Genomic DNA, 12,983 nt, shown 5'->3' on the forward strand with positions numbered 1-12,983 from the left:
GCATCTTTATCTGTTTGATAGATGTATTGCTACCATCATTTCGGTTTACTTAAACTCCGGTTAAAGAAGGTGATTTGAACAGTGTTCAGCCCTGTGAAAGTCTGTCACTTAGACCGATTGGCGGGTTATTGTTTTGTTTGTGAACTACATGTGTCTCGATTTCGACGTCAGTTATTTGACTATGAACACGATCTCCTTAGATTTGTCACATCAAGAAACATGGGGCACTTCACAGTAGGTTTAGGAGTATCGGGCTCTCGGGCTTCGTTTCATAGGAGCTTCTTTTAAAGAACTGGAGCACCAGGTGTCTTTCGATCTGTTACGTGCTGCCATAGTTTGGGGATATCTAACGGCTCGATAAATAGGGAGGTTGCTTCGTCGCTGGTGCTGTCCCGCCTCCCAGTGTGTTACTTTTTTTCGGCGTGACTAACGCGTTCAGTTAAACAGAAACGTGTCCTCCAGCATCAACCGGGTTGCGATGTCTGCATTTACGAGACACCACACTCACTTGGTCATCAGTAAATTTTTCCGATTGGGCGCAATTCATGTTCGGCACTATGAATCACTCTGTTCAGTTCATCTCACCAGTCCAAATTGTCTTGTGTGTCATTTCCTCGATATTAGTGGTTGGACTCTGGAGAGCACTCTGAGGACAGTCAACTGCCTGCATCCCTGACACACGTTGTGGAATTTCTCACCGGTTGAAGAAACATTTGTGTTTTTGACGATTTGAGCCACAAAGTGGCCTCATGCCATCGTTTACTACCTGCTCCATCACGTTAACCACAAGTTACCTACTACAGGTAAACTTTCGGCTAGTTTATTCGACCATTTTAAGTTTGCCTAATCTATCTTCTGAATGTATACCTCAGGAACCCAGTTGACGTATCGATTACTTTCAATTGTGACGGTTCTATCACTAGTCAGCGGTTCCGGTTTTTACGCAATTCTATTGCGTCAATCTTTGGTCGAAGGCGAATTTTCCTCTGTTGACTTTGTTTCTACTCCCTACGATTTTGCAGGCCTCTGGTTCCCACCTTCGCCCAAAACAACTGCTTGAGGGCTGATGTGGTATTTTTTCAGTGTTGATCTGTTTTCTACCCGGTTCTCGCGTCATCTGCGTGTGCATGGATCATCCGTGCAATCAAACGCTTATCTACCCTGTTTGTCTAGTTACTATCCCTGTCTAGGCGTAAGATTCCCATTTGATGTTCTGACCTTTTCGATATTGGTGTGGTACAGTATCGTTCGAAATGACTACCAAGGCGTTTGTAGTTGCACGAAGCTTCCAAGTTTTCTGTGTCCTTGTCATTAACAATGCTTGATGTTTTCAGGCATAGATACAGTGATTTCACGCTGCATTAGCTAAGTGCCTGGAGATGCGGGTGTTAATCGCTCTTAACGATAGGTGAAGAGTAATTTTACGGTCAGCTGATCTCTGTGAGTACCGTGACCATACTTTAAAATAAGGGTATCAATTGAGTCCGTGGTATCAGACTTCCGGTTCATTGATCACCTGTGGTTGGAACTGTGCAGATGCGGGGTGGTCGGGAACTCTTGTTGCAGTAATAACCGATTATTAAGCTGACTCAGATTCGTCCCGTTGTCTTGGTGATGTTTGTATTGTTGTTTCGCAAAACCCACAAGGAGACAGTACAGTGTTACATAAATTCAAGACTTTTTTGCTCAGTCTGATTCGAATACTGTCTTGGAGGATCCGTGCACACTGGAAAAAAGTCTTCCCTCACCGGCCAGACGCCTCGAACTCGAGATTTGAGACACATTATCATTCTTCTTACGTTTGTGGCTTTCAAAGGCGGTTGTGACAGGGCGTCTGAAACGCTATCGATTCGTCAACTCTTTCTGGATTATGGATCCCTTTGAATGGCGAATGGACAAATGCAAACGATGATGCGCTGCTTAGACCACATGGGTCGGGAGTACTACGGTGGATGTTGAAAATGTTATCCGCACATGATTTCAGAGCACCCATTTACACACATACTAGCACCAATGATACCAAGATTGATGAGGCTGAAGAATTATCGTTCACATGGACTTCAGTGGACAGTGCGTTGGATACACCCTGTTTACCTTAATGCACTGGAGGTGAGATGGCTCAGTGGTTAGAGCGCGGATTTACTGACCGAAGATCCGTGGTTCGAACCCGAGCTCTGCCTCTTGACTTCCTCTGTTTGGGCTTGGGTAACCTGACAGTATCTCAGCCCTCGTGCTTCCTTCGGGTGAAATGGCTGCTAGGCACCGAAATTTGCGTTGCAGCTGAACGATTATTTTTTAGACTGGACTTGGGTTTCAACAATCACCTTGGAATCGGTTGACTTGAAGTTTCAGCTTTTAACATTTCTGCATTTCATCAGTCTTGTGTATCACTCTTGCGTGTGGAGTCCAACCCTTTTTAACTATCATTAACGTCTCACTTGGCGGCCTCCAACGAGTGTCAAAACTGCTCCTGAGCCTAGAAATTTGATGTGTCGAGTTGAAAAGCCCTACATTCCCTTAATATCAGGATGAAGCTAGTCGGTACCGTAATCAAAGTCACTGCATGGGAAGGTTATAAATCGGAAGTTCGCTTTTAGGTTCTCTGTTGATATTATCTTCATTTGTAAGTGGGTATTTAAGTGTGCAATATTCATCTCAGCTCTACAGTTTTGATCTATGCTTTAGCGAACATTTTGATGATTATTTCGGCGGTGGTCTTCCTATGTGCGCGCAACTGCCTTGCAACATGGAAGAGCCAAAGGGACTGATATACTGCCTGATTGTCCTAAGTAGCTATGCTTTCTACTTGATGAATTTCATATCTGATCTTTGACTGGCTGTGACGCAAAAATTAGGGGCGATGTAGACGTAAGCTTCAACCGATCGATCGATCAGAGCCTGTTGTATTTGAATCTCGACCAATCAAATTCACTCCAACATCCAATCCCTGATTTGTCGACTCTCACTTAACGTAAGGCTGTCTAACCTTTTTTCATGGCTCGACGTAATCAGTCCAATGATTTCAGGGTGCATACATATCACATGGTCAGACTTTTTCAGAACAAATGCGCAGTATCTTTGTAATGTACTACTCATAAGGTTGCTGAAAATCCATCCACAGCCCACGACCGGTTTCGCCCTTCTTGGGGCTCATCAGGTAGGCGCAGTCCCCGGGTTTCCGTCAACCTTATGTTCTACTTGAAACCAAATTGCACGAAATTAGCGAATATACACTCATCTGCAAACTAATTTGGTTGTTTCGAGAGACTAACCTGGAACCCAGCTGAATCTCTCGTTTATGATGTTCTCAGGCAACTGAATGTGCTGCACCAGGCCGCCTCATGTTTCAGTCGCCACGATATTTGAAATATCGCGATACATGTATGTGTAATGTACTACTCATAAGGTTGCTGAAAATCCATCGACAGCCCACGACCGGTTTCGCCCTTCTTGGGGCTCATCAGGTAGGCGCAGTCCCCGGGTTTCCGTCAACCTTATGTTCTACTTGAAACCAAATTGCACGAAATTAGCGAATATACACTCATCTGCAAACTAATTTGGTTGTTTCGAGAGACTAACCTGGAACCCAGCTGAATCTCTCGTTTATGATGTTCTCAGGCAACTGAATGTGCTGCACCAGGCCGCCTCATGTTTCAGTCGCCACGATATTTGAAATATCGCGATACATGTATGTGTAATGTACTACTCATAAGGTTGCTGAAAATCCATCCACAGCCCACGACCGGTTTCGCCCTTCTTGGGGCTCATCAGGTAGGCGCAGTCCCCGGGTTTCCGTCAACCTTATGTTCTACTTGAAACCAAATTGCACGAAATTAGCGAATATACACTCATCTGCAAACTAATTTGGTTGTTTCGAGAGACTAACCTGGAACCCAGCTGAATCTCTCGTTTATGATGTTCTCAGGCAACTGAATGTGCTGGCAGTAGTTCTCGCAATTTAAACTCCTACCTCAGTGTGCTTTCTGTCTACTTTGTTTTAAGCTCATGAGCTCTATAGGTTGTCATTTATTTCATTATCGTGGACCTTTCATCTGCACATTCCTTATCAAGCTACCTACATCCATCCCGTTTCCAATGCACTGCTGCAAACACATTCCAACTTTTTACCGTTTCTTTTTTCCTATCCAGGTCAAAAGATCAAACTTATACGTGAAGAGACCGGTGCTTTAATTACCACTCCAGGAGAGCACGAAGAACATGTGTTCATCATCGAAGCCCCGCCGGAGATTGCTATGCGTGTTGCTCACCATTTGAGCACACGAGCTCAGGAAATCACCCAAAGCAAGCTAGCGGCAGGAGAAAGGAGGCGCGGTTCAACCAGTTCACAACCTTCCAGTGGTAGCAGTGGTGGTGGATTGGATGGCAACGGTATATCGACTGGTAGCTTCAACGGAACTGGCTCAAACTGTCCCACTTCTGGAAGCGGGTTACTCGCCCCGATTGGTGGCCCACCTCCCTCGAACCTACTATCACTTGGAAATAGCACTACGAATTCTCCGTTGCATCCTACGGCCGGTGCTTTGTTACAAGCTGGCACTAACGGTGCTTTGCGGACACCCAATGGATCTCTATATCCCGGTCAGATGTCCAGCCTACCTTCCAGTCCGTGCAATTCAAGCAGCCTCAATAACCTCGGGGGTACCGGTGGTGTTGGCGGTCACGGAGGTCAGGGAAATCTTAACGGAGCTGGTTCTAGTGGAGGTGCGGGTCTCTTCATATCACCCAACACCCCCGGAAGTCGTATTCTTCTTGCTCGTGGCAGGATCTCAGTTCCTCAGGAATTGGTTGGAAAAATTATCGGGACTCAGGGCTCCATCATCACAACCATTCAGAAAGATACTGGAACAGAAATCAAAAGCCCACCAAAGGAAGCTGCCAGAGGCCCAAACGCTACTTCAGAGTTCGAGATATCTGCATATCAAGGTGTTGGCCTTAGTTCGAATCAAGCCGCAGAATGCCGTGTGCAACAAGCCAAGCAATTGATTGGACATCTGGTAATGCGTCAACTCGAGCGTCGTGCTAGTGAGGAAATTGACGAAGCTTCGGGTTCGTCTAATCTCAGTTCAGATGACCAAAGAATGGGGTTGGGTGGTGGGAACACACCGCGAACAACTACTGCTTGGATGTGGCCTGATGTAGCCCAGATGGATTCACAAGAGGCGCGAGAGGTTTTAGATCGAATTTTAGCTGAATCGAAAAATAAAACCCGCCGTGCCAAGGAACTGGCGGCAGCAGCGGCAGTCTCTGCTGGACCATCTCCCACTTCGAGTGGACCTTCGTTGTCCAACCCTGGAAACGCAATGCTTGGTCTCGGAGGTGCTGGAGTCCTGGGACAAGAGTCGACGACACACCATTTCCGTTCTCAATTGATGGGAACCGCTGGTTTGTTTGATCAGTCAGAATCATCGGAATGCAATGAGTCAATTGTGGATTCTGCGGGATCTGGATTGTTCGCTTCCTCGAATACATTTACACACCGAAATTCTTCAAGCACGTTGGTGGATGATCCACAGAACAGTGGACTGGGGCGTGGGCAGCCCTGCAGTCCTCGCTCTATTTCAGGTATGTTTCCTATTTCGTTACTTGCATTGTCCCGTTTGCTTGCGGGCCTAGCCAGTATCTCGCATCTTGGAACCATCAGGTAGCTCCGTGACCTCCGAACTTTGAATCAGTTTTGCTTCCTTCGGTTTAGTGAGAAAAGAGAAGTATGATTGCAGTTGGTACGCAATTTCGTCGAGTGCCATTATTTTGAAAATTAAGTTTTTTTCGAGCGACAATAAGACAATGGCTTCTGTAGTATTTGAAATCCGTCCATTTTGTTCACCGAATTCGGTTGAGACGGATTGTGTGACCTATAGTCAGAATGAGCCTATTTTCTTCCTTACTGTTCTTCCGGGGTAAAATATGTCAGCTTGATCCTCTGAGCGCTGTAGAAACACGTTTTCCCTGTATTTCGAACTCGTTTTTTTGCGCATCGGTTTGGAATTTCACAAAATCTTCGCATCGCTTTGTTTCCCATGGTTGTAACGCAATCTGGGCGATCAAACAGCGGACTTCATCCAAACCACAATCTTAATGTTCACTAGTAAAAAAACTAACCTCGAAACGTTGCCTAGGTTTTTTTAATGATCCTATTCTGGCAACCTGCGTCACATGACTCGCTTACTTTGGTCAATGTTCCTCCAAATAGCAAGCCCAATTGCGATGGTCTGACGTGCCCGCAATTCCGCTCTCCCACTTGCCCTAAATTCCACCACCATCGCTCCTGTCCCAACTCGGTCGCATTTCTATTCGCTGATCTGCGTCAAAGGTCACGTGGCCTGGCAAACCACGCGGTGTGGTGTGGTGCAGACGGGTAGACTTTCATCTGTCAGGCTTTCACATATGGTTTTCATCGCTGTTTCACTTTATGGCTTTGTGGTTGTACTGGTTGTACTGTGAATACTGTCTCTGATGCTGATTGTTTCCGTGTCGTCTCTGGCCCGTTACTTGCTACTCTGTGCATTGAAGACATCATTCTTCTTCGCATTCGCCAAATTTTTTCGGAAGTGGTGGTCGCTACGGTTAAAACAGACTCCGACTATCTATCGTTCGGATTTTTCAGTCAAGTTCGTCCACTGTATCACTTCGTTGCCTGTACCTTGTGCATATAGTGCGATATTCTGGTACTCCTAGTCCCTGCAAGGGAATTATGCACACACTGCCGAAAGCATCTTCGAACATTACCACAGTGTTAAATGAGATAACATGAACAACCCATAGCTGGTAACCAGGTCTTTAAAATGCAAGATTTTATTCGGGCATTTATTTTTCGGAGTGAAAGTAAATAAGAGCACGAAAACACTGTATCCGTGCGGTGCTTGGGTTAGTCAGCTATAGACCTCGTTCCAGGATTCGCCGAAGTTTTGTACACTAGGTGATAAAGAGAGTGATGGTAGGGCGGTCACAAATTGAAGTTCACTTGCGCCAAGTAGTTCCAATTCACTCACAAAGGAGGAGTCGGGGCAATTAGCCATTGAAGGCGGTATCTTCAAAGCTGAGCTGATCGGGCCATATCTGTGAGTGTTACCAACCATCTCCTCCTGAGATCGCTATTCAGTCAAAACTTTTGGACTTCTTTTTCAAGTTATAGATTGGTGAATCTAATACCCTCTACACTCGATACACTGCTTAGCAGAATTGATTCTGTAAAAAAGGTCCTCCGACATACTAACATAAGCTGTGGAGTGTGACTAGCTTGTGAGTCTTTTCTTCCGAAAATCATCCAACGTACCTCAACATTGTCAGGTTAGTGATCCCACCCGAACAATGCTTCGGATATACCGGTGGTTAAACACTGGAAGTTTTCCTACCGATTCGACAAGTTTCTGGCCTGTGACTCACAACGGCCTTGTGAACACCACTCTTGACAGATAAGCCAATGTCAGGACAATATCATAGGTTTCCGTAGTTGACAATAACCGCCAAAGCGGTTCTCGGTGTGATTTCATCTTTATCCACTCAGTCGGTTGCTGCTTTCATCGGTAACTTTGCACCTTAACCACTGAGCCATCTCGAGCTCGAATAAGTTCTATAAAGCCTAGTATAGGCGAATTTGGAAGATCCCTAGCAGAAACTGGCGCATAGAAAGTAAGGTTTTGTGGTGAGGCTGAAGCCGTGAAAAAGTGCTCTTCGTGGTAAAGATCTTTCCTGAAGATGGTGCTGTAGTGGAAGATCAGTTGAATTTACCTAATTTACTGAAGTCGAGCGAACAAAACTTGTCGGTTGGTATGCTCAAATGAGCTCAAATGCTCCTTGTAACTGGCTAAAACATGAAATTTGATTGTGCCAGCTTGTGTGCTCTTGATCTTCACCCGAGTGAGATCTCGTGTAGCGTGATATATGAATGTGCAAACGTCTCTGACCGCAAAACCAAATTCGTGACTGTCCTGAAACACTCTAGTAAAGAAGCGTTAGTCAGAATGTCATCCACACAGTGCAAGTATAGCTAGATGCTTCCCAAAAACTTTGGGGCGTAAAGGCCGGGAAGCTTCATCGAAATCTGTTGACGGCGTGTAAGATGGTTGTATACTTTTGTCGCACCTAATTTCAACTTTTTCGTGTTTTATGGTCAACTGGTCAGATTAATATTCTTGAAAATACTGAGATTGATTTTTGTCGACGAAAAATAATTCAGTTCCGTCCACCTAGTGCGGTATATAAACCGTGAAATTTCCGTCGAACAGCACGGAAAATTCCAAAACCGGAACTGCCGACCTCAAAAATTGACGGTTTCAGTGTGAAGGAAGTCCGGTGCTCATTCAATGTATACGTGGGGTGGATCACAGACACCAAACGCTGCAGCGCGAACGAGTGCCCTAAAGGCACCCGGCGAATGCTTTCGGGACACCGTTAGCCGGAGGTTGGCAAAAGCTGCCCTGACTTTCCCGATCTGAGAAGTAATCTCATCTCCAGCCAGTCCACCGGTTTCCGTCGGCGAGCTGGTGTCGGTGTTCCAGTCAGGGTTTCTGGGTTCTTTCAGTTGTGTTGGAGGAGACCATCTGGAATGTTCTCGGAAGCGCTCAACCCATTGCTCAAGACGACGATTGAGGGAGTGAATTACCCTTCCGTCTTCTTCGCATATAGTTTCGCTGGCACTTGTCTTCTTTTGATCGGTTGATGGAATCAGCTGAACTAGGGCGCGATTGTTGCTCGCCTTTGAAATCCATCAGCGTTCTATGTCGTTCTTCAAGCTCCTGATTATGCAGTATTTGAGGGATCTACTTGCGCGATCGTCACTAGATAAGGGTAACCAAATACATCGAACCTCCTTCCAATAATGCGAAACTCCTTGTCGTGAAGCTTGAAAACGCTAGAAAACACCCTGAGTGTGTGAAGGTTGAGATCTAGACTACGAGGGTTCGTAGTTTGGGGTCAGTTAAACCCTCCTTGCCCTTTTTCTTCGGATAAAAATGGCACCTGAAACAATGTTCAGGTTTGGATGTGTTCCGAGTAAAAATGGTTCCAATTGATCCGAACAAGCCAAGCGAAAGTTGAATAATCAGACTAAACTGAGGTCGTGAACGATGGAAACGATCGCTGATAAGTATATTGGTCTCTTGAGTGGCTGGTTTCTAAAATGACTACTCTTTACAGGTCAGAGTGCTGGGTCAAAGGTTATTGGTAGCCCTCTCCAAAGTAAGAAAACTTCATCTACCAGCGGTCTTGCGAGTCAGATGTCGATGGCTGAGATACTGCAGCGAGCAACGTTCTGCGGTCTAAGTGACCGGAGATCATCATTCGTCCCTACGGGCTTTTTGTCCGCGATCCACTCCCACAACGCCATCCCAAAAACGATAGCACTGTATCCAGTGCATGTAAGCAGCCTAGTGATTGAGAATTAGGTTTTTGTTAACACCATGGGTGGTCCTGATGTTGTTGCGGAGTGTGGACTTCTTTGAGAGATCGATCAAATCCACTCACTTCGTTTATCACTGGTGATCAGAGCGACGTGACTGTCTGTTGCTGGGCCCTCCATCCAACCAGTGTGTGTGTAGTATACAAGGGCTTGGAATATATCAAGTCGGTATATCGACGTGTAAGATCTCAGATCTCGACCAAACATCGTGACCTTATCGGCCAAAAAATTCGGTGATAATACATCTGACAGGACTCGTTTTGGTGATTCTGGATCGAGCTACGCGATCCAGTTCGGTAGCAAAGCGTTCGAACTACGGACCTTCCGCTCAGTAAATTCGCGCTCTAACCACTGGGCCATCTCGCCCCGCTAGTAACCACTAGTAAATTCGCGCCTAACCACTGGGCCATCTCGCCCCGCTAGTAACCACTAGTCACTCGCTCTCTGCTACTATGTGAAGAAGCACCGAACACCACCCTATCACCCTCTAGCGTGTTTTTGATGTGCATGGCGTGTCTATTCATTGTTATATTCGACTATAACGGACGCACTTGAACTACAACTTAGCTGAGATGCCCTATGGTTTTTCTTCTGCGGCGGAAGTGCCACTCCTGATTAGGCGCGGATGGTTCTGCATTAGTTCGCATTGCCGATCCTCGACTGTTTGCGGCAAGATGTCCCTAGTGCTTTCCTTATAACTTTTCTTATGACAGAAAGTCATTTGTAGCAGGGTTTCTCCCATTAGCTGTCAGCTGCCAAGGTTCTGCCAGGTGACGCGAAAGGCCTTCTGAGGTTGTGATTCTCTTGCGATCTAAATGTATTTTCATCATCCGATATCTTATTCCAACGAGAGATCTCTTCCAAGTTCGTATCAATATACAAAATCATTTGGCTCCCCGTAATTGTCACAGGGTTTTCTTCATCCTCAAGAGAACGATTGACTGAAGGTTCCTATGGTAATGGTTTAGCTTGGCAGTCTAGCGGCAACCAGTCAGATTTTTCATTTAGGATGTGTTCCTCCCCCGCCCAGCTTTCGTCGACTTCGTCCACGCATTAGTTTGCACCACGTCACTGACCCGGTTCGATGGGGTTGTGGCAACCTGATTTAAAAACTCAATTTTGGAACTGCTACTTCATTTCACCATATTCAACCAACTGACCCGAGGGTCCTGTATATGTTTGTGAGTTTATTTGACGGACTGTTGTGATGGCATGCTTTGGTTCAACTTGTAACTACGACGTTTTTCACAGTTGATAGCCTGAGTTACGTGTGTGCACAGCAGAACCCCTCTGCAACAATCTCTTGACTCTCTACTTCAAGTCTCAGTTCAGACGTTCACAGAACGAGTTTCCACCCCTCTGGTATTAACAGCGACGGCGACTATGTGTTCAACGACTTGAGGCGATCTCGTCGGAAACCGGAGGTGGAGTTTGGATCCTATAGTAGATACTGACTTGACTCCACGTCTGTTACTGTGGCTATAAGGTGTGCTTTTTACAGTAGGCTTCAAAATTGTGCCTTCACTTGAGGTGTACCGAAGTTCTTGCACTTCTCAGTGGTGTGAATACACTGTCTCGGATTTGTGGATGCGATCACCGGGCAGAGATATCAGTCTGTTACGAGGTTTTGATTAGTGGGTTATTAGGAGAAAGTGGAGTAGCTTGGGTGACAACAAGGCACCCGGTTATCTGGAAGGATGCATGTAACAGATCGTTTTATGCACAGTGCTGTTCTCTTTTTGCATCGCTGATATCCAGATGTGATTTACTGATTTACTACATCAACAGCCTCGTCAAGTGAAGAAAGGTCCTGAGGTTTTGAGTGGTCCGACCGTGAGAGACACGCTCTGGTTCACTGCTTCTGGCAGCTTGGATACATTCTGCATACCTGTCTTCAGGGTATACCCTATTTTCGTCCGCCGTCTAGTGTCCTATTTCTTGAGGGTTTCCATGTCCACACTGCCACCCATCCACATCAAAATTACGCCCAGTCGTAGCGATTTGTAAACGACATTCTCTTTTGCGAATTTATTTCATGTAGGAACTCCCATTTAGGCAGTGGGTTGTGAGTCGTATTACAAGACTCATGCTGCTGTATGTCGACCTGATCCGACGGTGTCGAGGTTCCCTTGAAGCGAGTCTGACACTATAATCTTGATTGCTTCGAAGGCACAAAGGCGCGAAATTTGCTGTGATTCGTCACTGTGGATAAATGGTCAGAGTGCAGTTGCAGCCGTTTTACCTTAAATGGTTTACCCTTCGCTCTCACGATACAAACGGGACAGGTAATGCTTTATTCGTCTGAGCACCTCTCCGGCACGTAGAAAACACGCTGTATCATGCCAGGTGAACGCCAGATGCATGCACGCACACAACAAGACTGCCTACCATTCACATGATCCCTTAATTCATCGAGACGATCTCTACACTGGACGTTTGTGCTTGTAGCATTAGTACCCCATCGATCGGACACTGAGTGATGCTTGCTGATTCACGCTGGTGGATGTACGTTCGCACCAACAAGTCCACAAAAGTATACGCACAAGGTTTAGTGCAAAATTCAGGCTTCGGTATGGCCTGCGTTCCTTTTCCAAGCAGGTCATCCAAACTTCCAAAGTGCGGCATTGTGGTGGTGGTGGGGGGATTATCAAGATCTGCAGCCGTGTTTCAGTGGAAAAGGATTTGGTTCGCCTTCACTCCGGCTAGCTGGTATATGCGGTACAGGTGAGCCGTATTTTGCAGTTATCCACCCCCTAGGTCTCCTTTCCCCCGGGAGAGAAGTTGGTTCATTCGGATCCCTAAAGAGAGAGAGAGAGAGACAACTGTATTTTCATAGTGGCTGAAGATTTGCGGAATATGTGCACGTCACGGTTTTTGCCCCATCCCGTCAAACTTTTTTCTCCTTTTCATTGCGCCAATGGAGATGGTTACATGGGGATCGGTGCTGTGGCACGGTACGGTACGTAAAGTGATACTGGAGCCGCTCGGTTCTTTTTGAGTCCACTCAACAAGTAATATGTTCGAAGTAGGGGAACCGATAAATTAGCCCATTGAATTTAAAAACCTCTTTTCGACTGGAGCGGCACCACCGCCCAACATGAAGGAGCCTTATGTGGTTCGTCTGTCCAAACCAGTCCGCGTGAATACGGCCTACATTTGAGAGCGTATCGGCATGAAAAACTAATCAACCGTAGTTCGGTGGTGCGAATAACTGGTACTGTGTGTTTGTTTTAAGGGATCTGTTGAAACCGGGACCTGCCTTTTTCCGTAATATAACACCTGACTCACAAAAATGGAGCGTATTCGATGACCTGAACTCTATATTAGGGTTCAGGATGTCCTGTCATGTGCTACGCGAGTAACAAACTAATCATAGCTTCATAAATGTCCCAGTCATTTGCTCATTTTTTCGAAGGATCGTCAAAATCTGCAAACCAATTGTTAAAACAAAGCGAGGTTTCTGAAAGACGTATAGGGGAACAATCAGGGTAGTGCATGAGATTTCACGCGAGTACCACAAACACAGAGGTCATTCATTTCGCAATGCGGCCCAATATACTGAACC

General features: G+C 46.0%; 1 protein-coding gene across 1 annotated transcript in view; it reads left to right on the top strand.

The window, feature by feature from the left end:
- T265_00927 (hypothetical protein) overlaps positions 1-12,983 on the top strand; it is a gene marked incomplete at both ends in the record, with an annotated part of 54,809 nt that overhangs the window by 36,079 nt on the left and 5,747 nt on the right. The window contains one exon of the mRNA XM_009164822.1: positions 4,150-5,583. Within this exon, the coding sequence (XP_009163086.1) occupies positions 4,150-5,583 (1,434 nt within the window). The remainder of the gene's footprint in view (positions 1-4,149; positions 5,584-12,983) is intronic.

This window comes from Opisthorchis viverrini, assembly GCF_000715545.1.
Source record: "Opisthorchis viverrini unplaced genomic scaffold opera_v5_9, whole genome shotgun sequence".
Lineage (NCBI taxonomy): Eukaryota > Metazoa > Platyhelminthes > Trematoda > Opisthorchiida > Opisthorchiidae > Opisthorchis > Opisthorchis viverrini.